The sequence below is a fragment of the Sprattus sprattus genome, assembly GCF_963457725.1.
Source record: "Sprattus sprattus genome assembly, chromosome: 4".
Classification (NCBI taxonomy): domain Eukaryota; kingdom Metazoa; phylum Chordata; class Actinopteri; order Clupeiformes; family Clupeidae; genus Sprattus; species Sprattus sprattus.
Genome location: NC_137923.1, coordinates 12,124,659 through 12,152,500, shown reverse-complemented (window position 1 = coordinate 12,152,500; position 27,842 = coordinate 12,124,659). Strand labels below are relative to the sequence as shown.

The window sequence follows — 27,842 nt, the reverse complement described above, 5'->3', positions numbered from 1 at the left end:
TGTGCAGAAGGGTCTTTGTTTTAAGTGGGATAACTCTCCTCACATGAGGTATGTCATTAAGCTGGACTGGAGATATTAGTCTCATGTTTACATTTACTCTGTGGCAGACACTTTTATCCAAAGCTCCAGTACATTAGGAGACATTCGAGTAAGCAATACTAGATCTGCTCAATATGAGTTCAAGTAGATGAGTGCCGAACCAGAAGTCACTCTGAAGGCAATCATTAGATAACCATGGATAGTGGGTGGAAGTTAATTAGCAGCGGAGTGACGTGCCCTTTTAGGTTCTGCCAGGGTTTCATGATGCATGGGAGACCACGCTAAAAGGCACTTTGTAGACGATCCTTCAGCACTTGCATCACAGCCATCTGCACATAGAGACCTATGCTATGTCCAGCTTGGAGGTCAGTTTGTTTTGATAACAATTAGGTTGTAGCTTGGTTTTAATTTTTATAACGGTTGAAAAAAGACATTGTTTTGTTTTAACAACATTTCGTTCATGACTTATTGTCCCGGGAACTTCAGATTTGTTAATATCTTTCCAACTTAACCCAAGTCTCTACAACCCAGCCGACCCAAGTGCAGACTGAGTAGCTTCGATTTGCTCTCATGTAGCAAAAAAGTTGAATGAGTTTGCTCTCTTAACAGCATCGAAGATCACATGATGCACTCAAAGCAAAACGCCAAAAGCATACAGGGCAAAACAGGAGCATGTCGGCGTGCTTTGTTTTTGGACAGAGTAAGAAGCGATTATCTAAAAGCCCTGTGTTATAATAGAGGAAATAATTTCAATTAGACACAAAAGTCCATGACGGACTACAAAATGACGACACTGGGGGTCAGAAGCAATCAGAATTGCTTGCTGTAAATGATGAATGTTAATGACGACTCTGGGGGTCAGAAGCAATCAGAATTGCTTGCTGTAAATGATGAATGTTAGTTGGGTATTGTGAATAATGAATGGTAGACAGTAGTGTTATAAATCGACAGTTATCATCCTCTATTTTTCAATGTATGCATTTTCTTCACCTCTATTTTCGTCATTTCTCATTTCCTCAATTTAAACCCCTCTTTTTTAAAATTCACAAGCATTTTCTAATATGTAAATTTAACTTAATATTTGTTACTTTTACTATTTATACCTTATGTAGACATTTAAATGACACATACTGTATGTACATAAATTGCAAAATGTTTTATTGTTAACCTGCAAGTCATATATCAAAACACAATATCTAAACAATAAAGCTTTTTTAAATGAACGACTTGAAAACTACTTTTCTATCAGGCAGGGAATGATAGCGACACATTGATTAACCCCCAATCACTAAGCTGGAGTTGATGCTAACATGTGAATTAATGAAAAGCTTTATTTATTTGCATTAAAAGGCTGATAGTGGACTCCCAGAGTGGTGGAAGGCTGCCATAAAATGACTGCATGTCTTCTAAAACCCTGACAAAGGTGCTTCGTTTTTGTTCAGCTTCAGAATCCCCCAAAATACAGTACATCAATTCTCTAATCTGATTATAAACACCTCGCTCTACCATTCTCTCTACCAGCTGAGACATAGGAAGACTTGCTGCATAAGTTGCATATAATATGTTAATAAAATAATAGTATGTTTACAGGTCTACATATTTTAAGAGTCACATCTGATCCTTAATCTCACTTTCTGAACATATTTAAACTCTACATTTACGCAAAGCAGTTAAGAGCTTAATTAACAAAACTGTCTCATAACACTAACACGTAATTCAGTACATTCAGTGTCATACACTCATTAAATTAATTTGGAGAGTTAAACAACATTTGAAATAACCATTTGACCTTGCCAGTTATTGTGACACGACCCACACGTTCCAGTTTAAGTATAAAGTATTTTGGCAGATGTGAAATCCCCATCCAAAACATTTGATTACAATTTTTTTTTTTTTTTTTGAAACCCTTAGATGTTGGTTTGGCCAGACACTGAGAGTGCAGCATCATAAGTGTGAGTACTGAGGGTCTGGGTCCTCTGTCTAACCGAGAAGCGTCTGAACCCTCTCGACGGGATCAGGTGTCCTCTGAACTTCCCAGCGCCTAAGATGTGGATGATGGGGCTGAAGCAACAGTGGAAGTAAGCCAAGGTGTGGGAGATGGTGTAGGTGAACTTGAAGGCGACCGACTGCTCAGCAGGAATCAGGCCCTGGACGTCCAGCGCGTGTAGGAAAAGGAAGATGTTGTATGGTGCCCAGCAGATGAAAAAGCCCACCACAATCAGGAAGATCAGCCTCACTGCCTGGTTCTTCTTCGCCATCCTGCACTGTCGGATGCGGAACCACATCCTCGTGTAGCAGAACGTGATGACTGAGAACGGCAACAAGAAGAAAACGCTTATCTGCACGTAATACACCAGATACTCTGGCATGTGTGACCCGTAGGTCTGGATGCAATCCACAGCGTCATTGAATTCCTCCGTCTCTGAGAACACCATCTCTGGTATGCTGAAGGTCAAACAGAACACCCACAGCCCGGCACTCATAAGGTGAACGTTGGGCTTGAAGGTGGATGCTGTGACAGCGTGCACAACTGCTCTGTAGCGGTGCACAGTCATGGCCATGAGGAACATCATATAGCTGTAGAAGCCCAAGAACAGCATGCCAGTCAGGAGCTTGCATGCCATCTCACCCATATCCCAGCCATGGCTGACATACACTGCCCAGAAGGGAAGTGTCACAGTGAAGATCAGGTCAGACAGCGTGAGGTGCAGCAGCAGCAGGCTGGACGTCTGCCTCAGGTCCTCCTGCTTCAGCAGAGCCCAGAGGAGGAAACCATTTCCTGCCAAGCTAACAAAGAAGATCAGGATGTAGCAGACAGTGGGGAAAATCGAGTAGAAGATCCCCAGCACATCCTCTTCAAGCGGCACAGGCTCATCATAGTCTGAGTAATTGCCGTAAGGATCTGCAGTTGTCAGTGTTCCATTGGATTTCATGACAACAAATAACTATCTAAACAGAAAGAAGAGAACAAATTTCAAATTATAATTAATTAATTTAAGTTATATACACAATACAATATAATGTATATAATATTATCTTATATTACATTACAATAAAAAAAGTATTTCAACAAGAAAACTACTATAATAATAATAACAAAGAAAACAAATTATGATTAGCATCATTATAATAAATGGCAGGGCATGTAGCAAATACACATAACACATTGCATTCAAATATTTTATTATACGGCTCTTCAGAATGTTCCAAAAAGTACCGTTGATTTGAATGGGCCATCCCAACGTTCTACCCTACATTAAGACCTCTGCGAAAAGATAATGACCGCTGTCCTTGGCAACGGGTATTGTGCTTCTAATTCACCTCTTTCATATCATTCCGCAAGAAGTCCGGTCATTTTAACGTAACAGACTCATGGAAATTTGAAGTCAGCAAGTAATGGGTTCCTACGCAACACCTGAAACTTCAAAGTTGTATTTGCTTGAAGAACTATTTATTTCTAAACGGGACTCATGAAACGGCAACTAAATCGTTAAAAAGAGGTATGTTGGAGGAATATCTTCAATCCGTCGGTCATTATCCAAAAATAAATCCCTTCAGGACGAAACAACACCCTCCGCTGCGCTGAGCTAGACGACTGTTCTCCTTTGCTCTCCTTGTCCTCGCGGATCAGCTGGCTGAGGATGCTTGTGTGCTCCCAACATCCAGGGGAGCCTGGGTTACCGCCTTGCTGGATTAAGGTTGGGGTTGTGGTAGGTTGGGTGCCTGGGGTAGTGTTAGGAGGGACCCTATGGTTAAGGGGTGGAGCAGATGCTGAGAGGTCTCCTGTGCTGTGCTTGTGTGCTCCCAACATCCAGGGGAGCCTGGGATGCCGCCTTTCTGGATTAAGGTTGGGTGCCTGGGGTAGTGTTAGGAGAGGGGTGGAGCAGATGCTTCCTGACAGGAGTCCACCTGCGTCTCACTAGGTGTCTCCACCATGCGCTGCATCTGTTTTTCCCCTTTCCCACAGGTGGTCTTAGATTGAAGTATCTTTAGTTCCCTTGTGTTTTTGCAGATCTTCCCGCAATGGCACTTCACTTCTAACACTTCCCCTGTTATTGCGGTCTGGGTGAGCCGTCTCGTTGTCGGTATGCTTGCAGTAGCCGTTTCTGTTGAATCCGTCCTTATGAGTCTCTCATCCTCCCCCCCTCTCTGGAGACTCTGGGGGTATAGCTCATTGCCCTCTTGCGAGTGCTGTGAGTAAGGTTGCTAGCGTCACTCACCCACGCCAGTCTTTCCTGGAGGTCACTGGTGTCCCAGACTAAAAGCTATCATATACACAATGAAGTGCTAACTCCGTCAGTCAGATATATATATACAATTGTTTCCAGCCACAGCAGCTACTTGGGATTTCAGTTTTTTAAATTTCTGACTCCATGACTTGCTGAGCATGCACACAGTTATCGGATGACACCAGTTTTGGTCTTGAAACATCGTATTTTTCCTCCATGCCGATCTCCTTCAAAAGCTGCAAAAAGGTTGGCGGGTTTCTTTACCTTTCTGTTAAGCGGAGATTACCTAGCATTAGGTCAGAAGCTACCGCTCCCCTCAATAACTGTTCTGCTCATGCTTTGTCAACACAAGTTGGAGGCAGCCCAGCTCATTCAACTACTCTCAGCAAAGACTGCTCAAGACGCCTCAGGAACTCTGACAGCTTCTCACCGGCTTGCAGCTTCAGTAGCCTAAAGGCATAGCACAAGTAATCGCCTAATTCAGCAGACCCAAAGGCATCCTCAAGAGGGTCTAGACACTGTGCAGGCGTGATATCTGCATTTGTCACACGTGCTGCTTTAACTATTTCGAGAGCTGGACCCTCAAGACTCTCCATGAGTCGTTTTCTCTATTTTTTCTAAGAACATTCAGACTCCTCAATCATGAGTTGTATGTGTGGTATAATACATTACAATAAGTAACAATAAAATTAGAACTGGCTGCTTCGTCCCCTCAAGGCCCGCGGGCCGAATATGGCCACATCATTTTATTAATTTTATCCTTTAAGAAAAAACATACAATTGGCAAAGAATTAAAAGGCAGACGCAATCGCAGCAGAATATTTTTTACGAAAGCTACAGCCAAAAATGATGCAGCTGTGAAAAGTAGCTTTATTGTAGCTGAAGAAAATCGCCCGAGCTTCCTCGTGTTCTTTCACAGGGTGCATTTTTGAAGCAGTGCATGCTAAAGGTACGTGAGCAGGTGTGCCCCCGACCAGATACAGACTTTAAATAATGTCAGTTTGTCAAGAAACATTATTGCAGACCGAGTTAAGGAACTAGCAGGCAATTAAACAAGCGAAGAGGCGAGCAGTTACTATGTGGCTTTTTCATTAGCTGTTGATGAAAGCAAAGACAATGTATTCAGTGTGTTAACTGGTGTACGTATGTGTTCATACAGCCAAATGTTTACTCTAATCAAAACCCCTCATTAGTTGGTTGTATGTCTGCAAGGCTGTCTGCAGCCATTTGTTTTTGTAAAATGCCTCATCTGTCACACATGTTCTTAACAGTTAACAGTTATTTGTTTTACCAAAGTTGTGACAAAAAAGCTTTGAACAAAGTAATGTAATAACTTCTGTTTCATATTTGTCTTTGTTATTCTCGTATGCAGTTTGATCTTCAATAGAGAAATGCAGGTATCTTAACCCTAAATCAAAAAATTATGTTATAATAACAGAGAAATGTGCTTACATATATTAATACATTTATATTCATGCATGTACAATATTTTTACACTTGAATTAACAATAATGCAGAGACAGTTATTTAACAATATGATAGGGAGTAGTTACATTTACAGTCTAATGTGGCCCAGGGTGAAAATTAGTTTGACACCTCTGATCTGACAATTACAACTGGCACTTTGAGGGCAACCATAATGCTGATGTGGCCCAAAATGAGTTTGACATCTCTGGTCCTACAGTTGCATCCAGCCCTTTGAGGGCAACCATAATGCTGAAGTGGCCCAGGGTGAAAATGAGTTTGACACCCCTGCCGTAGAGCAACCAAAAGAAAATACAGGGCCTGGTACCAGGTTCTAAGCAAATAGGTCTTCCCTGATCAGTATGTCCCTGAATCCGTTGACTTGGCCCGTCTCCAATTAACTGTCGGTGTCAAGTGCTTGATTGTTTAGCCAACAAGCCTTTTAAACACTTCTTACAGCACACACAATGAGCATGAAGTCCTTGCGAAAAACTTGTCGCCTCTCACGCTCTCAGTCGCTCACCTCAGGTCACTATTTCTCAACCCAACCAGAATTAAACATATCTTTTACAACCAATCAGAGCCCACTGACAATTCTGGTCTCTAGGCAGATAAGCACTCAACGGGTTAGCTTCATTTTAACCAGCAGTTTCCCCTACAACTCACAGGAATCTAAGGAAACGTATCCACTACATATTGAAAACAATTAACAGGTAACTCTTCATCCATGTATACTTCTATCATACATACATAGGAGCTTCAGGTATATTCATACAGAATTAAATACAAATATATTTTTTACTCTGTTACACCTGCAATGATGTCAGATATTAATGTAATAAACTCTAATTTATACAATGTTTGATATAGAAACTTCACTGTTTATACATCAGAGTTAATTCCATATACAGTATATCTGACATTGTTTAATATATATCAAAATTAATTAATAATTCCTGTTTGGCTTGCCGTATTGCAGATACATCAAAGTTAATTGTATAAATATCTGACTTTGCTGTATATATAAAGGTTTATATGTATATATTATATACACAGTGTATATATATTAGTTAATTCCATAAATATCTGAATTCATTGTATAAATATAAGACTTTGTTGTATATATTAGAGTGTATTCCATATAAACTGACAAAATATATCATCTATTGTTTGAACATATTTTTGATATTGATATATATATACTGTATATGTAAATGTAAAACATTCATTGTCCTCCAGAGGTGCCCAAATGCCACAAAGGCCTTATATAGGCATAAAATAGGTAAATATGTAAATGCATTTACATACCATAGAATGCACTGACTGCCACTGATGTGTTAAAGAGAATACTGAGTTCGATGACTGGAAGCTCAATGTTTAAAGACGTTTATAGAAAGGGTCCACCCCATTATAGCGTACATTCATTACATAAACATTACTGCAAGTAGCCACACAGAAAAACACAAGAAAAAATACTATTGGTTCATTGTATTGTCTGTCTTGCTTCTGACTTCTATTGGTCCATCAGCATCATCTCGACACACATTGTACTTTTGGGTCTGTCATGCATTCCAACAGCATTGTGACTCATATGAGAGAGGCTCGGGTAATGAAGCTGTTCCTGACCAGGCTCACACAGAAGATATTACAGTAATGCAGAACAGAGGCTTAAATACACCACTGAATCAACTGTGAATCTGGGAAAAGAACATACTCTCTCCACAAGCCTCTGAAATAACTACCTTTACATAATGAGCTTTCTTTATTATAGAGAAATGTGAAAATGTGACTTTAATCAAGTATGTATATGTGCGTTACGTCTTATGCTTTTGTGAGCTGAAACATGACGTGTTTGTCTTTGATTCTTAAGTGCTGACGTTTCTCACTCTGTATGTGTGCTTAAAAGCGTACCTTCTCTGGGTGTGTAAGCAACGGCTGATACCAAGAATTAGTAGTCCTCTTTTTCTGCCTTGCTGATGCTTTACGTTGCAAAAAGCATTGCAAGATAACCCCAGACCAGGGAAACCCACCATCTCTGCTGTCTTAACGCTTTAACGTCAGAGAGAATCTAACTTCAACCTATATAAAACTGGTTTGATGTGTTTACCTTTGCTTCTCTCTTGTCTGCTGCAGTCTGGGAGTGGGCCCGTGCTGCTCTCTTGTCTGCCAAGACATTAGAGCCAGATATGCAAATTGAATAAAAAGATACTTATAAACCACTCTGGAGTTCGAGGTAAACTTGAGTGTGAATTTTCACCTAAGAATTTGGTTTTACTTTCTTGTTTACTATTCTCTCCCTGAGTTTGATTTGGCAAGCTTGTGGCAACTGGCATGGATGAGCGCCATTGCGACTTGGCCCCTAAATAAAATCTTATATGCTATACATTGAGGACAATACAAGCTCCGTTATTCGTTTATTTACATTTAGTCATTTAGCAGACGCTAAACGCTATTTATTTGTTAAATTTAGAGTTCCTTAAAATATAAAGGGAAGATTGCTATCACTGTCTGTGGTATTGCTCAGGCATGCATCAGAATCATTTAGAATCTGAAAACAGGAAATGAAGGCTAAAGATGATTCATGCTGAAACACAAACAAAGGCTAGGCATCAAGGAAGTAATACACAGATCTGGAAGAGTGATGGACAAGCCCATCCTGATTCTGGTCATGGTGATCTAGGTTGAGTCTCCACATTTAATGCTGCTTCTCAGTGTCCAAGTCATGATTCTGGAATTGGTGGTCCAGGTTTAGTCTCCACATCTGATGCTGCTATTCAGTGTCTACGTCCTGATTCTGTTCTTGCTAGTGTGGGTCTAGGTCCTTGTGAAAGACCGGACGGTCACCCCATGTTGTTTTAGGGATGTGGCGACTGGACGGGGTGAAGTTGAGGGGGAAAACACTACACAGAAGATTGTGGCTCTCTTATAAAAATATATATATATTTATTTACACAGGGCTATAAACCCCAACACAGTGCCCACAAAATAAACAAACAAAAACATTCAGGCCGTACCCCTCGGAACTCAAGTGCGTGGCACCCTGGGCACCTGCTTGGCCGATTAGGCCCAAATGATGGCACCTTCTCAAGGCCCAAAGCCAGGCCCCAAACTCGGCCCAGGCACTTAGCTCGAAGCTAGGTACATTGCTAGCCACTCAAAATAAACACATGAACTAAACACATTGACTAGGCACATTTAACAAGGCACAGAAACTAGACATGAAAACAAGGCACAAAGACAAGGTACAGTATCCACACATCTAGATACAAAACCAACTTCACCTAACATCAAGCAAGTGGTTTCTTTGTTCAAACCTTTCACGGCCTCTCATGCCTGTCTCTCTCAGCCCATCTCCCTCACATGAAATTAGGCACCCTTTAAATAGGGCACAGCCACAGTGTCTTGATTAGTGCCATCATTGGCATCAGGTGAGCCAGGAACCCACCATTATGGGGGAGGAGTCCAACAGTCTTAAAGGGCACCATCCCTTTTTGCCACAGTGAGGAGGGGGAGAATTCACCTTCTCACAGTCCTGTTTCTGATCTTAATGGTCTACATTTAGGTCCGTGTCTGGTTTTGGTGTTTAGAGTCAGGACTGTCTCTGTGGTTTTAGTGCTCGTGGTCTAAGTTCTCTTTTTGACACTGGTGGTCTAGGTTTTGGTCCTCTCTCTGGGTCTGGTCTGGGTCATTCACTTCTACGAATGCTTTGCATCCTGGATTTGCAACAAGAAAAGAAGACCAGCCATGCCATATAACGCATACCCACTTGCTCTTGGTTTGCATCAGTCTTTCTCCTGTCAACAAGCCATGCAGGGTCATTATGTTTAGCAAAAAGCAAATATTATCTGGAGTCTACTATTGTGCAGAAGGGTCTTTGTTTTAAGTGGGATAACTCTCCTCACATGAGGTATGTCATTAAGCTGTACTGTAGATATTAGTCTCATGTTTACATCGCATTTACATTTACTCTGTGGCAGACACTTTTATCCAAAGCTCCAGTACATTAGGAGACATTCTAGTAAGCAATAAATACTTAATCTGCTCAATATGAGTGCCGAACCAGAAGTCACTCTGAAGGCAAGCTTAGATAACCATGGATAGTGGGTGGATGTCAATTAGCAGCGGAGTGACGTGCCCTTTTAGGTTGTGCCACCACGTTGTGGACCACCTGCAGGTTTCATGGTGCATGGGAGACCCCGCTAGAAGGCACTTTGTAGACGATCCTTCAGCACTTCCATCACAGCCATCTGCACATAGATACCTATGCTATGTCCAGCTTGGAGGTCAGTTTGTTTTGATAACAATTAGGTTGTAGCTTGGTTTTAATTTTTATTACTGAAGAAAAAAGACATTCGTTCATGACTTATTGTCCCGGGAACTTCGAATTTATTAATACCTTTCCAACTTAACCCAAGTCTCTACAACCCAGCCGACCCAAGTCCAGACTGAGTAGCTTTGATATGCTCTCATGTAGCAAAACATTTAAATGAGTTTGCTCTCTTAACAGCATCGAAGATCACATGATGCACTCAAAGTAAGACGACAAAAGTATACAGGGCAAAACAGGCGCATGTCGGCGTGCTTTGTTTTTGGACAGAGTAGGAGCCATTATCTAAAAGCCCTGTGTTATTCTCAAATAGAGGAAATAATTTCAATTAGACACAAAAGTCCATGACGGACTACAAAATGACAACACATCCTCTGGGGGTCAGAAGCAATCAGAATTGCTTGCTGTAAATGATGAATGTTAGTTGGGTATTGTGAATAATGAATGGTAGACAGTAGTGTTATAAATCGACAGTTATCATCCTTTATTTTTCAATGTATGCATTTTCTTCACCTCTATTTTTGTCATTTCATTTTTGTAACCTCCACCCTTGGGATCACATTACTTGGATGATGAACCATGGATGAAAATGATGAACATCTGTTTTCATTATCTCTAATATTTAAACAAATTGAAATTGAACAAATTACCTCAATTTTAACCCCTCTTTTTTAAAATTCACAAGCATTTTCTTATGTAAATTTCACTTAATATTTGTTACTTTTACTATTTATACGTAGACATTTCAATGACACATATGTACAGAAATTGCTAAATGTTTTATTGTTAACCTGCTAGTTATATATCAAAACACAATATCTAAACAATAAAGCTTTTATAAATGAACGAATGATAAATGATGATAGCGACACATTGATTAACCCCCAAATCACTAAGCTGGAGTTGATGCTACCATGTGAATTAATGAAAAGCTTTATTTATTTGCATTAAAGGCTGATAGTGGACTCCCAGAGTGGTGGAAGGCTGCCATAAAATGACTGCATGTCTTCTAAAACCCTGGCAAAGGTGCTTCGTTTTTGTTCAGTTTCAGAATCCCCCAGTACATCAATTCTCTAATCTGATTATAAACACCTGGCTCTACCATTCTCTCTACCAGCTGAGACATAGGAAGACTTGCTGCATAACTTGCATATAATATGTTAATAAAATAATAGTAATAATGTAAAAATGTTTACAGGTCTACATATTTTAAGAGTCAACATCTAATCCTTAATCTCACTTTCTGAACATATTTTAACTCTACATTTACGCAAAGCAGTTTAGAGCTTAGTTAACAAAACTGTCTCATAACACTAACACGTAATTCAGTACATTCAGTGTCATACACTCATTAAATTCATTTGGAGTTAAACAACATTTGAAATAACCATTTGACCCTGCCAGTTATTGTGACACGACCCACACGTTCCAGTTTAAGTATAAAGTATTTTGGCAGACGCTTTTTTTGTGAAATCCCCTTCCAAAACATTTGATTAATAAATTATTATTATTTTAGTTTTTTTGAAACCCTTAGATGTTGGTTTGGCCAGACACTGAGAGTGCAGCCTCATACGTGTGAGTACTGAGGGTCTGATGCGGAACAACATCCTTGTGTAGCAGAACGTGATGACTGAGAACGGCAACAAGAAGAAAATGCTTATCTGCACGTAATACACCAGATACTCTGGCATGTGTGACCCGTAGGTCTGAATGCAATCCACAGCGTCATTGAATTCCTCCGTCTCTGAGAACACCATCTCTGGTATGCTGAAGGTCAAACAGAACACCCACAGCCCGGCACTCATAAGGTGAACGTTGGGCTTGAAGGTGGATGCTGTGACAGCGTGCACAACTGCTCTGTAGCGGTTAACAGTCATGGCCATGAGGAACATCATATAGCTGTAGAAGCCCAAGAACAGCATGCCAGTCAGGAGCTTGCATGCCATCTCACCCATATCCCAGCCATGGCTGACATACACTGCCCAGAAGGGAAGTGTCACAGTGAAGATCAGGTCAGACAGCGTGAGGTGCAGCAGCAGCAGGCTGGACGTCTGCCTTAGGTCCTCCTGCTTCAGCAGAGCCCAGAGGAGGAAACCATTTCCTGCCAAGCTAACAAAGAAGATCAGGATGTAGCAGACAGTGGGGAAAATCGAGTAGAAGATCCCCAGCACATCCTCTTCAAGCGGCACAGGCTCATCATAGTCTGAGTAATTGCCGTAAGGATCTGCAGTTGTCAGTGTTCCATTGGATTTCATGACAACAAATAACTATCTAAACAGAAAGAAGAGAACAAATTTCAAATTATAATTAATTAATTTAAGTTATATACACAATACAATATAATGTATATAATATTATCTTATATTACATTACAATAAAAAAAGTATTTCAACAAGAAAACTACTATAATAATAATAACAAAGAAAACAAATTATGATTAGCATCATTATAATAAATGGCAGGGCATGTAGCAAATACACATAACACATTGCATTCAAATATTTTATTATACGGCTCTTCAGAATGTTCCAAAAAGTACCGTTGATTTGAATGGGCCATCCCAACGTTCTACCCTACATTAAGACCTCTGCGAAAAGATAATGACCGCTGTCCTTGGCAACGGGTATTGTGCTTCTAATTCACCTCTTTCATATCATTCCGCAAGAAGTCCGGTCATTTTAACGTAACAGACTCATGGAAATTTGAAGTCAGCAAGTAATGGGTCCCTACGCAACACCTGAAACTTCAAAGTTGTATTTGCTTGAAGAACTATTTATTTCTAAACGGGACTCATGAAACGGCAACTAAATCGTTAAAAAGAGGTATGTTGGAGGAATATCTTCAATCCGTCGGTCATTATCCAAAAATAAATCCCTTCAGGACGAAACAACACCCTCCGCTGCGCTGAGCTAGACGACTGTTCTCCTTTGCTCTCCTTGTCCTCGCGGATCAGCTGGCTGAGGATGCTTGTGTGCTCCCAACATCCAGGGGAGCCTGGGTTACCGCCTTGCTGGATTAAGGTTGGGGTTGTGGTAGGTTGGGTGCCTGGGGTAGTGTTAGGAGGGACCCTATGGTTAAGGGGTGGAGCAGATGCTGAGAGGTCTCCTGTGCTGTGCTTGTGTGCTCCCAACATCCAGGGGAGCCTGGGATGCCGCCTTTCTGGAGGTTGGGTGCCTGGGGTAGTGTTAGGAGAGGGGTGGAGCAGATGCTTCCTGACAGGAGTCCACCTGCGTCTCACTAGGTGTCTCCACCATGCGCTGCATCTGTTTTTCCCCTTTCCCACAGGTGGTCTTAGATTGAAGTATCTTTAGTTCCCTTGTGTTTTTGCAGATCTTCCCGCAATGGCACTTCACTTCTAACACTTCCCCTGTTATTGCGGTCTGGGTGAGCCGTCTCGTTGTCGGTATGCTTGCAGTAGCCGTTTCTGTTGAATCCGTCCTTATGAGTCTCTCATCCTCCCCCCCTCTCTGGAGACTCTGGGGGTATAGCTCATTGCCCTCTTGCGAGTGCTGTGAGTAAGGTTGCTAGCGTCACTCACCCACGCCAGTCTTTCCTGGAGGTCACTGGTGTCCCAGACTAAAAGCTATCATATACACAATGAAGTGCTAACTCCGTCAGTCAGATATATATATACAATTGTTTCCAGCCACAGCAGCTACTTGGGATTTCAGTCTTTTTAATTTCTGACTTCATGACTTGCTGAGCATGCAGACAGTTAGTGGATGACACCAGTTTAGGTCTTGAAGCATCGTATTTTTCCTCCATGCAGATCTCCTTCAAAAGCTGCAAAAAGGTTGGCGGGTTGCTTTACCTTTCTGTTAAGCTGAGATTACCTAGCATTAGGTCAGAAGCTACTGCTCCCCTCAATAACTGCTCTACTCATGCTTTGTTAACACAGGTGGGAGGCAGCCCTCCTTGTTCAACTACTCTCAGCAAAGACTGCTCAAGATGCCTCAGGAACTCTGACAGCTTTGAGTTGATGGAGTTCATGGTGAAAGGCAAACTGAATGATGCGGGGTTCTATCGCAGAAAGGATTTCTCCTCTACAAACGTCATAATTAGGGCAATACGACTGGAACTTCGTGGACCTGGACAGCTGTTTGGCTGCCGCATGATGTGGCAGGTGCTCAAGTAAAGTTCAATCTGTGAGTGAAGAGGGATCATGTAATGAATTTGATCCGGGAGCTCAATCCTCGAGGGTGCCAATGCCAAAGTTTTTTCAGAGACCTCAAGCTGATGTGTAGGCTACACCGTATAAACATGTTAACATGTCCATGATTACAGCGTATGAGTGTCCCTCATATTGTATTGTATTGTATTGTATGCACTGCTGCAGGATATCTGGTCCTTAAGTCAATTTAAAAACTCTAAAGACCGACCACACGAAAAAACAAAATCGCGTTAATCGGCTCATATGTTTGCCACAAAAAGGGCAAAACACCACTTTATCGCTGTCCATCTTGAGTCACCATGAACTCCATCAACTCAAATTGAGCGTTTCTATTATCACTTCCACGTCAATCTCGGAGTTGGTACATTCCCTTTCTGGTTAATGTCATTTGAAAATTAGTTTTGCCACTTCTACATTTGTTTTGAGACTTGTAAAAGTGTTTCACGTCTTGTTAATTTGTTTTCTGAAATGTTAATTTGTTTCGATACAAATGTGTTATGGTAATCTAATTGAGTTTTATGATATGTAAAAATGTTTTCCAAAATTTCAATTTGTCTCAAGCTTCGTAAAAGTGTTTCAGGTTTTGTAATGTTGGCTTGCACCTCTCCGCCACACAATCGCTCACCTCAATTCACCATTTTTTCTTTACCGGTCTTTCTACTTATCCCCCTGTCCTCCCACAGTTCTTACCCAACCAGAATTAAACAGATCTTTTACAACCAATCAGAGCACACTGACAATAATGGTCTCCAGTCAGAAACAGACACAACGGGTTAGTTTCATTCTAACCAGCAGTTTCCCATACAACTCACAGGAATCTAAGAAACGTATCCCCTATGCATTGAATACAATAAACAGTTAACACTTCATGCAGGTATACTTCAATCATTCATACATAGGAGCTTCAGGTATATTTATACAGAATGAAATGAAAAACTCTGTTTCACTCTGTTACACCTTCAAAGATGTATATGTAATAAACTCTGATTTATACAATTGTTGATATAGAACCATTGTTTATTGTAATATAATTCCATATAAATCTTACGTTGTTCAAATTATATCAAAATCAATAAATAATTACAGTTTGGCTTGCTGTATTGCAGAAATATATACATTAAAGTTTATTGTATAAATATCTGGCTTGCTGTATTGCAGAAATATATACATTAAAGGTAATTGTATAAATATATACATTAAAGGTAATTGTATAAATATATACATTAAAGGTAATTGTATAAATATATACATCAAAGGTAATTGTATAAATATATACATTAAAGGTAATTGTATAAATATCTGACTTTGCTGTATGTGTATCAGAGTTTATTTAGTTTTTGTTGTGTGTATGTATATTCATTCCATAAATATCTGACCTTATACCATAAATATCTGACTTCATTGTATAAATATCAGAGTTTATTGTTTATTAGATAAGATTAGATTCAATTTTATTGTCATTGCAGAGTACAAGTAATGGGAAAACGTAATGCCGTTTAGCATACATACGTATGAGGTTTAAGTATATACAGTATATATGAGTTAATTACATAAATATCTGAGTTCACTGTATAAACTTCATTGAATAAATATCAAAATAAATCATCTCTTCTTTTAACATATTATTGATATATATATACATACAACTTTAATTGTCATCCAGAGGTGCCCAAATGTTCGCACACAAAGGCATAATATTGGCAGAAAATATGTAAATATGTAAATGCATTTACCTACCATAGAATGCATATGCAGTATTTTGGGAGCAATTCTTTGTTACTGCCACTGATGTGTTAAAGAGAACACTGAGTTTGATGACTGGAAGCTCAATGTTCAAAAACATCTATAGAAAGGGTCCACCCCATTTGGTACATGTGACTCCATTACACATTCATAACAAATTCATCAAGAACCACACAGAAAAACACAAGAAGCCTACACAGAGAAAATACTGGTTAAATATTTGATTCACTTTATTGTCTGTCTTGCTTTTGACTTCTATTGCTCCATCAGCGTCATCTCGACACTTTTGGGTCCGTCATGCATTTCAACAGCATTGTGACTCATATGAGACAGGCTGATTGGCTGACTGGCAGGCACCGAACAACAGACGAGTCGGCAGAGTATTGTCCTAAACCTCGGCCTGAGCATATAAATAACCGGATTGATACAGCAGTGAGAATAAGCAAGGATATAAAAAATGACTTCTGCAAGGGATATGTATTTTTCAGTTTCACAGTCAGAGATATCAAGAACCATGCGTAGGTACAGCACAAGATTGTAGGGTCCCCAGCAGGTGAAGAAAGCAGTGACGATACAAAGCATAAGCACAACCGTCGGTTGCCGCCCTCTCATGTTTGGGACGGACATGACAGTCCACAGAATACAGCTGTAGCAAAACACGATAATGACAAAAGGAAGTAGAAAGAGACAAATAGTCAGCATATAGTAACCAACCCTCTCTTCCAACTCTCCAACCTCTCCAGGTTCACAAAAGTACATTCCATCTTCAGATTCGACAGTCCTGGAGTTGAGGGCATCTCTAAGGCTTGCGGCAATGCTGATGACCCACGTGGCTGCACAGATGATGCGAGCGCACAGAAGCCTCTGGCGTGGTAGGGCTGTGGGCCGTCCCTTCAGCACCACAGTGCAGAAGCGGTCTAGCGTCATTGCGGTCAGAAGCATGAGACCCCCGTTTTGGCCGACAAAGAAAGCCCCGATCAGGATCTGGCAGCCGGCGTTGCCGAACACCCAGTGGTGTAGGTGGTCGACGGCCCAGAACGGTAGTGTGAGCGTGAAGAGGAGATCGAATGAGGCGAGGCAAAGGAAGAAGATGTTGGACACACGCCGCAAGTCCTCGAGGCAGACTAGGGCATACACCAGCAGACAGTTGCCCACCATGCTGAGGGCGAAGATGAGTAGGAGGCATGTGGCCATGATTTGGCCATGAGAATTTATTGTGCAGAGCTCAAGAGGGTTAGGGTCATATGATATACTCTGATTATTTGTTTCTGTCAAAGAGTCCTGTAAAAGATACACACAGGAGGAAACCAATGGTTAAAATTAGCCCTTTGAGGTGCCGACTCATGGGAATTTGGACTTAAAGTAACATAGAAAACAAACTAGAGCTACAGTAGCCTATTGATATTCGACCACCATTGCACATTTCCCTCACACAAAACAGCCGATAAAATCTAAAATAAAAAACAAAACAAAAATGTGTTATGTTTTATTTAGTTTTTGTGATGCAGAGAAAAACTTACCGACATTTCAATGCCCTCTGTTTGAGCAAGTAGGTCTTGAGAGAATGCTCCACTTACAAGAATGAGGAAAAACATTTAACACCCGTCTGAGTCAGCAAGACAGGAAGTGTTAACTCATCAGTGCTTTTTGTAGCTTACATTTGGCAATTCTAGTTTCAATATTGCTTCATGAACAGCACATGTATGAAAAGAGGAGGCATGTTAATGAAATATGTAGACGGGGATTTACACATTTTACATGTATAATGTGAATGTATAGTTTTTATAGGCCTATACATTCATACACATTTGTATTTTTTAAATGTTTTTTTAAACTCATTCCTTTAATCTACATGTATCCTTTGTATTTTTTGGAAACATACATATTCTGATCAATGTCAGATTGGGACTGTGCGTTTGGTATCATGTAACAGTTCTTCATAACATTGATGTTACACCATGAATATTAAGATTCAGTATGAGAAAACTGTGAAGTACAGTAGCTCCTCCTCTTTAGGGGAGGTTAAAACCAAGATCTCCAGCCATGTCCCAATATGACATATCTATAACATACATTCTTCTTGTCATTGTAGCATTTGTTGTTACTCTGTTCCAAGAATAATTCCTTATTTACAAATAAATTATGCTTTTAATTTGTCTGGGAAGTCCCGCCCCTCTTCATACGGCAAATTTGATTTTGCCTGAGAAGTGGGTCTGGCAAAGATTGCACAGCATTTTACTTACGTCTACGTAACAAAAGCGAAACCAAAGAGAAAAGCACAGCAAACTATATACTGCTCTCGCGGCTGTCTTGGATGATTTCAAGGCAAGTTTTCTTTGAAAATAGAACAGAAACCTGCTCTGGAACAATTCATACAGAAAAAAAATGTGTTTGCTTTATTACCGATCGTTGTATCGTTGTATAGTATCGTTGGTCTGATTGGTTAAAGGCGTGTCCAATTACGTGACTGAAGTGGACCTCCATTTAGTACTTCGCCAGACTAACTGAGCAGATGAAATGCAGTGACGGGGTGGGGAATTCCCAGACAAGCTTTTAATGATATTATATTCATAAATATAGCCTTTCATGAATATCTCGTTTATAAAATGAGTGTAAGGCTGTGAAACGTTCTGTCAGAGACAGTCAAACAAAAACATGCTGACAATACTCTACACTTTAAGGAAGCATTTGTGCTTACTGTATGTTTAACTGTTCAAGTCAACCACATGCTGAGATAAAGACTACAGCATTGACCAAGTGTCTCAAATGAGGGTAAAAAAACAGGACAAGAAAAAGTGTGCAGAATTTCTTAAAAAGAACCCCTCTGCAACTGTCTCAAGTATTGACTATGTAGTAGTCTTGGCTTTGTTATTTTAAAACTGTAAGAGACGGAAATGTAAAAAAAAAAAGTAATCTTGCTTAAAATATTAAAGAATTGTTTAATTTTAACTTACTGCATTTTGCTCGCTTGGCTATTCACAGTAACAGAAATGTTGACCATGTCACTGCATTTATCCCTGCCACAAGCATTCCTAATTGACATGAAGTGTGAGGAGCCTCAGAGCCAGACTAAAGGAGAGGAAAGCCTATCTGGCATGTCTCATCCACAGCAAAAGTAATAGGCTTGTCATCTCTAGCTCTTTCCAAGACTTATAAATGTAGTGCAGGGTGAGAGTAGAAAGCTGGGCCGGCACCTGAATACTGTCTCACTAATAATTTGTCTTTGCAACGGCTCATTTAATTTTGTTTATGCTTGTGTTACACAATGTTCTACACACACTGGCTGATTAGAATGTTCCAGAATGCCTGAATGTAATGTACACACAGTTAAAATAACTTGTTTGAGAAATGTACATCCCATTACATGTATTCATTTGGCAGATGCTTTTGTCCAAAGAAACTTACAATCGTTTCAAAAGGTAGGAATGTGAAAAGGAAACATAATTCCTCATGTGGTAACACTATTCCAATGGAATTTCATGGTAATACTAGAACTGGCAAATTTCAAGGTTTTTGGCAGAAATTGTTGTAACTTCAGCATGACATGCATTTCTGTGATATGTGATAAGCAAGTTCCATAATGGCATGAGATGGAATGAAACTGCTTCCAGAAAAGCTATCCTGTCAGGCCATAAAAGACAAATTGATAGGTCAATCACAAAACCACAAGGCAGAACATTCTTTCAACTTTTATTTTATGAAGACATTAACACAGAAACAATACACGTCAAACAGACAGATCTTTTAAGACTGACTACAATGATTTTAATGCCATCATGTCCCAAATGACTGTGCTACAATTTGGTTGAATGGCTACATGACAGAAGACACATTCACACGTGTCATGTTAAAAAATAAAGCCTAAATTCAAATGGATATAGCCTTAAAACAAAGATAAGATACTCTGCTCAAGCTAGTCTGCCTGAAAGCTCCAATCGCCTCACGGTCAAAATGAGAAAAAATAACCGCTAGGTCCTAATCTGTTGCTTACTTCAGTTTAGAGACTTTTTTCATAACTGGTCATGGAAGGAGGTAACAGTTGTCAATGTACAGGCTGAAATAAAAAAGAAACATTTATTTGCAATTTTCGACTATATACACAATACAAGTTTTCAAGATTTTATTTGAATAAATGCTGTGTCTAGCAAAGAAGACATCTGAGTTAGTCTTACCACGATTTTAACCAACGGAAATTATTAAAATAGCAACTAATGACAAAAGTGACCTGAAGGGTCTAGTATCAGAGCAAACACTGTTAGTATAGTTACATTTCTAGCAGAAATACAATAGAAACCAGGTGTTAGTCAGTCTTTCTCCTTGTTCCCTTCTCCCTAGCTGCATGCATTCACTCTTTCCCTGCTCTGCAACTCTGAATAATCTACTCAATGGCACGCATGTTAAGCTGAATGTGCCTGATGCATGTAGCCACTAAAGAGCTTTATAAACTCACTGATTTCAATGACATGTGTGCACAGAGCAAGGATAGATATATCAAAGAGTGTTGGTGCAGAGGGGCCCCAGAAGAAGCGCTGGTCACCCCTGAGCTAGATAATTTGCAATCCAACACGATCAGTACATGGAGCACTCCTCACCATTTGAGTATATGAGTCGGCTGTGGCGTCGCTGGGGCTCAGCCACCTCCTTGCAGAAGTACTGCAGCAGCTTCTTCAGATGGGTCCGGAACTTGATGCCCATAAACACATAGAACACAGGGTTTAGGCAGCAGTGGGAGAAGGCGACCAGGCGGCACACGTAAAACGCATACTCCACTGAGTTGCTGACTCTGCAGTCAGTGAAAGGCTCCAGCTCCCAGAACTTTAAAGACTTCAAGAATACAGCCACGTTGTAAGGTGCCCAGTCTAGGAAGAAAACCACCACGATGCTGAGGATGAGCCTCACGGTCTTGTGCCTGGTATGGGAGGTGGGGCGAAGGAGACGAAGAAGGATCTGGGAGTAGCAGAAAGCAATGATGGTGAAGGAGACCAGGAAAAAAACATTCTGCTGATAGAACCCCACCAGCCTCCATGTGATGTCTGTATACTGGCAATGCCAAGACCCGTCATTTGGATTGAAGACCTTGGTCTTGAAGAGAAGGGCTGGGGTGGCTGCCATGCAACTGGCCACCCACACGGTGAGAGACGTCACCACGCAGTGAATGCTCTTCCTGGAAATGACTACCGACATTGGGTGAACCACAGCCATGTAACGGTGAATGGTCATGATGGTCAAGAAGATGATGCTGCTGTAGAAGCCCATGTCGAAGATGAAGCTCACAGCTTTGCATGCTGTGTCTCCAAAAGTCCAGGTGTGGATGTCGTAGGATGCCCAGAATGGCAGGCCCACAGTGAAAATGATGTCGGACAAGGCCAGGTTAAGCAGGAAGGTGTTGGTCATGGACTTCAGGTTTTCATACTTCACTAGGACCACCAGGACCAGCAGGTTCCCAACCACACTGAAAACTATCACCACAGAGAAGAACACAGTCGTGACTATCGCTCCAAATTTGCGAACCTCGGATGTTGTGCACATGTCGTCCTCATAGTCATCATCATAGTGAGCTGTGCCACTCTGTTGGTACTCATACTCTGTGGTAATTCCAACATCTGATGTTACAACATCACTTGAAGTCATCTGAAGTCAGAAATAGAATGTTTAAATTAATACTGATAAAATGGACATATTACCTGCTGTTAATCGACTACCTAAAAGTATCGTCTTATCGGTTTCCCAAATTGACGTCTACTAACAAAAATGTTCTCTCTCCCTTATAGCATGATCCAATTCCTGAACATTGCTCCTCACCACCACTACTCCTCATCTATGCATATGGAGAGCCAAACTCAACCCACTCTCGCTGTCTTTTTTCCCTCTCCTAGTCTAGACTATCATCGCTATGGGACGCTGCTGTACCCGATCTACCTGTACATGCACCCATCACCACCGTACTGCCGTACACTGCTCTACCCCATAGCCTATGCTGTGTTCAAATAAATGTTAAATGTAAAATAATGTTAAAATATTTTGTAAATTTCTCTTATTTTGAACAAAACCGAGTGGAACACCATTAAAGGTTTTTTTAATCATCATAAATCTTTAAAAAGGTTTAAAATAGCCCAAAATATAATATTTACAAGAATCATTATTATCATTTATGTAAAGCCACTCAATTCTCACAGGAACCACAATACCACAACAGGGTCTGCAAATAACCTACACTGTAACTTTGTTTCAAATAAAATACATGGAAGGATAGAAAAGCAGGTGAATGGAAACATGAGACCTCATAAAACCATCAAATTACTTAGTTGTAGTAATTATTATATTAATGTCATGCCTTTAAGATATGCTGTTTGCCTACCTTCTCTGGTGAAAATACAGACACAGTGAAAATACAGTTGTCTTACTGTAGAGAAACACAGATAGGTAATGCACACAATAGACTAAATGATATGTTGATGCTGTTGAAGTGAACTACGTCATGTGGGTGGAGGGTGGTATCTGTTCCCATGTACCTACAGGTACTGAAATAACTATGTGAGATTACCTAGAGGAACAACGATCTAACAACATGTTTACTGTATTTGAAAGGTCACGAAACACAATTGAGCTTGAAAGCAGGTGTCTAAAAAAATCAATGGCCCCTGAACTATTTTCATGTGTAAATATTAAATCTATGTAATTTTTCAGGGCCTTGACCATCCTATAATGTTTCTGGGCCTCCCCTGCTACAAGAATACTTGTTTAGACATTTGCAAAATGACTGATTTAATGAGTCCAAAGTTACTATTTAATGATGGCAAATGGAATGGATGGAAATGGTGCTCAATTCAAGTCGCATGGTAAATCCAAGAGGCCAGTCCACATGGTGTCCACTCATCACCTCATGGTACGTCATGTGACCACCAGTTTATTTACCTTGCTTATACAGTGCAACCGCACTTGGCTTGTGGGCAGCAGGAGCCTGCGCTTCAGCGACAGGGACGTGTTTTCACTGGTTCACGGAGATGTCAATCATGGTCAATCCCCTCCTTACAGCCGACTAGCAGGTATTCACTGTAAACCTATCGACCTGCTGGATCATCTGTCCATTAACCAAAGTATGCTTTATTTCGATATGTGTGTGTTTTAAAATGATAGGAAATACGTCGATTTATTAGCCGGTTTATAATCTCCCTGTTGAGTTGTCTTGTCACTCGTCTGTGTCGCGAATGTGAGCGAGTGGTGGAACAGCAGGTGTAATTCACGATATCCTGTCGCACGCGATCTATCTGATGATTTAAATCTCTCTGTGTAGAAAGTCACGTCTCTCAAGTGTAACAGTTGTGGGTGGAATCGCTACAAAAGTCTCTTAGATAGCTTGCTTGTTTTTACGTTGTTATGGTGTCGCTTACAGTCACCAGAAACTGTATTGCTGAGTGGCCTGTTATAAATGTTGACTAGAAAGTAGTCATAAGCGTAAGGTGTTGGAGAGCCCCGAGGTGTTGTGCAATGATGTATGTTCGACAATATTTGAGTCAGTTGTAAAGGATAATGATATACCTAACGTCAGCTGCACTATTCTGAATAGCGGATTCACTCTAGCGCCATTGGGGTGGAGTGTCAAATACATTTGTTGTACTGTGTTCTGATTAGTTATTTAAAGAAAACTATTTTATTTTGTATATGTTATTGAAAAGCATTTTCAGATTTGGACGACGTTGACTAAACATTAATACTTTGACACACCTTTGATGTTAAGACTGCGTGGACTATGCTTGTTATTAAACCTGTAAGGTAAGGTTCACGAAATCCAAGGCAATAATGTAAACTATTAATTTTGTCTGTATACTTCTCACTTTTCAGAGACCATGCTGACTGATTAAAGCCATCCTCTTCCCCATCAGTCCACCATGGCATCTATTTCGGTTGGAGAAAATCAGCTACAGAGGATCATCAGAGATCTACATGGTATTGGCAGGGGATAGTCACTGTGCCATAGTTCTTGTTGTTGAGTCAAATGTAAAGATTGAAGGGATGTAGCTCACTGACAACACTTTCAATCTGACAGAGAGTTTGTCAGCAGTTGTAATAAGTCTTGCCAAAATAGAGACTGCCATAGTCTTATCATCAAAGTAAAGACTGGTGCAGTCATTTATCTATGTATAGCTCCACACAGACACACAGGCACTGCTGTTAGAGATTTACAAGCGCAAAACTCTGGTGACTGATTCAAACTTTAAATAGCGTCCAATCTAATTCTCCACCAAGATGCACTGATTACTGTGCATATTTTTGAATAATATAAATAGGTATTTATGTGTTTTGTAGATAATGTCCCAGGAAGGCTCTATACTGTTTGTACCATATTCAATGTAATTAAAAAGGGCATAGCTATATGTTTATAGTTTATATCAAATATATGGAGCAGTTATGTATGCAGACTTTGGTTAGGTAACTAGGCCAGACTATATGAACAGCAGTATAGTGTTTTCTCAAGAGAGCAGTGCACTCTGGGACTGATGTGGCCCTGATCACACACACACACACACACCTTTCACAGTATATGTGTCTACAGCTGGTGCTTCTGTGTGCATGTGTGTAGAAGGCTGATGATGCTCTCTGTGTGTGTATGTTTTGACGACTGATATTTGTGTGTGTGTGAGAGTGTTGACGACTGATATTGCTGTGTGTGTGTGTGTGTAGACGTCTGATGTTGCTCTGTGGGTGTGTGTATAGACGCCTGATGTTTCTGTATGTGTGTGTGTAGATGGCTCATGTTGCTGGTGTGTGTGTGTAGATGGCTGATGTTGCTGTGTGTGTGTTAGATGGCTGATGTTGTCGCTGGGCGTTTATGTATATGGCTGATGTTGCTCTGTGGATGTGTGTATAGACGCCTGATGTTTCTGTATGTGTGTGTGAAGATGGCTGATGTTGCTGGTGTGTGTGTGTAGACGGTTTATGTTGCTGTGTGTGTGTGTAAGTTGGCTGATGTTGCTGTGTGTGTGTAGATGGCTGATGTTGCTGTGTGTGTGTAGATGGCTGATGTTGCTGTGTGTGTGTAGACGGCTGATGTTGTTGTGCGTGTGTGTATATGGGTGATGTTGCTCTGTATGTTTTTGTGAAGATGGCTGGTGTTGCTGGTGTGTGTGTGTGTAGACGGTTTATGTTGCTGTGTGTGTGTAAGTTGGCTGATGTTGCTGTGTGTGTGTATATGGCTGATGTTGTTGCGTGTGTGTAGATGGCTGATGTTGCTCTGTGTGTGTGTAGATGGCTGATTTTGCTCTGTGTGTGTGTAGATGGCTCATTTTGCTGTCCCTGTGTGTATATGGCTGATGTTGCTGCGTGTGTGTGTGTAAACGACTGATGTTGCTGTGTGTGTGTTAGATGGCTGATGTTGCTGCGTGTGTGTGTAGATGGCTGATGTTGCTCTGCGTGTGTGTGTAGATGGCTGATGCTGCTGTGTGTGTGTTAGATGGCTGATGTTGCTGTGTGTGTGTTAGATGGCTGATGCTGATGCGTGTGTGTTAGATGGCTGATGTTGATGCGTGTGTGTAAGATGGCTGATGTTGATGCGTGTGTGTAGATGGCTGATGCTGCTTCATGTGTGTGTGTAGATGGCTGATGTGTGTGTGTGTGTGTGTGTGTGTGTGTGTGTGTGTGTGTGTGTGTGTGTGTGCAGATGGCAGATGCTGCTTCATGTGTGTGTGTAGATGGCTGATGTTGCTGCCTGTGTGTGTGTGTGTGTGTGTGTGTGTGTGTGTGTGTGTGTGTGTGTGTGTAGATGGCTGATGCTGCTTCATGTGTGTGTCTAGATGGCTGATGTTGCTGTGTGTGTGTAGACAACTGATGTTGCTGGGTGTGTGTAGACGGCTGATGTTGCTGCGTGTGTGTGTATATGGCTGATGCTGCTTCATGTGTGTGTAGATGGCTGATGTTGCTGCATGTGTGTAGACTGCTGATGTTGCTGCGTGTGTGTGTGTATATGGCTGATGCTGCTGCGTGTTATCTTGCAGATGCTGTGGCTGAGCTCAGTAAGGAGCACAGAGAAACAGGAGAGCCCGTCACAGACGACAGCTCCAGCTTACACAAGTTCTCCTACAAGCTAGAGTACCTGCTGCAGGTACAGTACACTTGTGTGTGAAAACCCACCGCAGTATGCTGCATCAAGCACAAATCATCTTCGATGATCAATTTTAAATCATTTTTATTTTGTTGCGTAAGTAGTGAATGTATGACAGCAAACATTTGTTTGATGATTTATGTAAACATACAGTACGTGAAATGACTTTGAATTGTGTGGTCTTTGTCCTTTCATTAGTTTGACCAGAAAGAGAAGACGACTTTTCTTGGCACCAGGAAAGACTACTGGGATTATTTCTGTGACTGTTTGGCAAAGTTAAAAGGGGCTAATGACGGCATCCGCTTCGTCAAGTCTATCCTTGAGGTAATCCTCCATGAGTGTATAACAGTGCGCAAAACGTTTAGACCTGCAGTCTGAGTGACCGGCTCACACGCACACTCCAAGGGTCTTGCAGGACTAGGACAGTCAGCCACCTTAGGCTGTAATCTGACCATGTTTTTTAGTTATTGTTGAATTTAACATAGTTATTTGTTTGTTAGTCACCTTTGACCTGAATATACTTATTCATTGATGTGTCCTTCCTTTGGAGATATGAAGTGGAGTCAAAGATGATCATGAGATGAGGTTGGTTGTACACTACTGGTCAAAGAGCTCATGTTTGGGAACTGCCTGAAACTCTCACTGCCTGTGTTTGTAATAGTATGATGTATACTAGTCGTGTTATTACTCAAGAGTAGTGTATCAAGCTGTTTGTAGTGTTATGAAAATATATTGTTGCCCAGTATGCCAACATTACCTCTATATACTATTATACGAAGTAGTATGTAGCATGTAGTCTGTACATTAGACTAAATACAATGGCACCATTGCAAACACAGTCACTCTAACACTTCACTGTAATTTTAAGAAAAGAAAGATTATGCATTGTCCTTTCACTAAGAAATTGATATCAAGTTACAGGTACTAAAGCTTTTAAAAATATTTTGGGCATGTTACATGTTACTTCTGTATTTCTTACCAAATGTAGAAGCTTATATGAGACTTAATATTAAGCACTTGCGTTGTTTGGTTTGTTGATGTGTCTATTACCCGAGACAGCAATTTCTAGTGGAGCTCCAGAAACTACTTTTTGAAGGGAAGCTGTAGAACAACGGTTATGATAAGAAAACAACATTGACATCCTGCCAAGACAGAAACCAGTGTTTGGTGGCCAGGTTGAGAATTATTTAGTTGTCTAATGTTCATGGTTTCCTGCTTTATGTTGTTCATCTATGTGTGTGTTCATTTTGCTACTCTGAATGACTCTAAAGTAAGCATCATCTGTAAGTGATGTGTGCCATGTGGCTGCTCCGCCTGTAACCTTTGATCTACATGATGCGGTTTTGATATAAAGCTACCCAAAAAGTATGCATTAGTCTTGCAAACACCACCTACAGCCCAGCTGGCACAGATAAAGGCTTGCTAAATGTTGTGCTCTGAAGGCTTTTCTTACATTTTGGTGAGTTGTTCTGTCCCCTGACCAGAGAACAAGTGCCTGGACGGCTGGTGGTGGTGTTTATCTGTCAGGACAGGGGTGTTTATCTGTCCTTCACATGACCATTTTCCATTAAAATGAATTTGAGGATGATGGAAAAAATAGCTGCCTATAAAAAACTATACTCAAAATTGTTTGCAAAGTGTTGGTTTAGGTTTAAATCAGTTGATACCTTTGATACGTATAAGTGAATATCATGTTACTTTAAAGACACATTGTAAGGCATTGTTTTGGAGTGGAAAGTACCCATATGGTATCCTTCTTGTGTTTTATTT

The 27,842-nt window shown here is 40.7% G+C and overlaps 4 protein-coding genes across 5 annotated transcripts in view; 1 reads left to right on the top strand and 3 right to left on the bottom strand.

The window, feature by feature from the left end:
* Window positions 1–1,946: 1,946 nt before the first annotated feature.
* Window positions 1,947–2,972, bottom strand: LOC308363359 (chemokine XC receptor 1-like; the record flags this gene model as incomplete). Its single annotated transcript, XM_080836171.1, has 1 exon — window positions 1,947–2,972. One exon carries the CDS (start codon window positions 2,970–2,972, stop codon window positions 1,947–1,949), a length of 1,026 nt encoding a protein of 341 aa, XP_080692297.1.
* Window positions 2,973–16,228: 13,256 nt separating this feature from the next.
* xcr1b.2 (chemokine (C motif) receptor 1b, duplicate 2) lies at window positions 16,229–17,499 on the bottom strand (the record flags this gene model as incomplete). The annotated part of the gene is made up of 2 exons (XM_080836170.1): window positions 16,229–17,254; window positions 17,494–17,499. 2 exons carry the CDS (start codon window positions 17,497–17,499, stop codon window positions 16,229–16,231), a joined length of 1,032 nt encoding a protein of 343 aa, XP_080692296.1.
* Window positions 17,500–20,542: 3,043 nt separating this feature from the next.
* On the bottom strand, window positions 20,543–21,604 carry xcr1b.1 (chemokine (C motif) receptor 1b, duplicate 1; the record flags this gene model as incomplete). Its single annotated transcript, XM_080837000.1, has 1 exon — window positions 20,543–21,604. One exon carries the CDS (start codon window positions 21,602–21,604, stop codon window positions 20,543–20,545), a length of 1,062 nt encoding a protein of 353 aa, XP_080693126.1.
* Window positions 21,605–23,016: 1,412 nt separating this feature from the next.
* fyco1b (FYVE and coiled-coil domain autophagy adaptor 1b) overlaps window positions 23,017–27,842 on the top strand; it is a 17,424-nt gene continuing 12,598 nt past the window's right edge. For both annotated transcript variants that reach the window (XR_013968616.1, XM_080836999.1), the window contains exons 1-4: window positions 23,017–23,070; window positions 23,816–23,920; window positions 25,966–26,072; window positions 26,271–26,396. Coding sequence is in view for 1 of the 2 variants with exons in the window: in XM_080836999.1 (XP_080693125.1) it covers window positions 23,863–23,920; window positions 25,966–26,072; window positions 26,271–26,396 (291 nt within the window). In the remaining variant the exon portion in view is untranslated. The remainder of the gene's footprint in view (window positions 23,071–23,815; window positions 23,921–25,965; window positions 26,073–26,270; window positions 26,397–27,842) is intronic.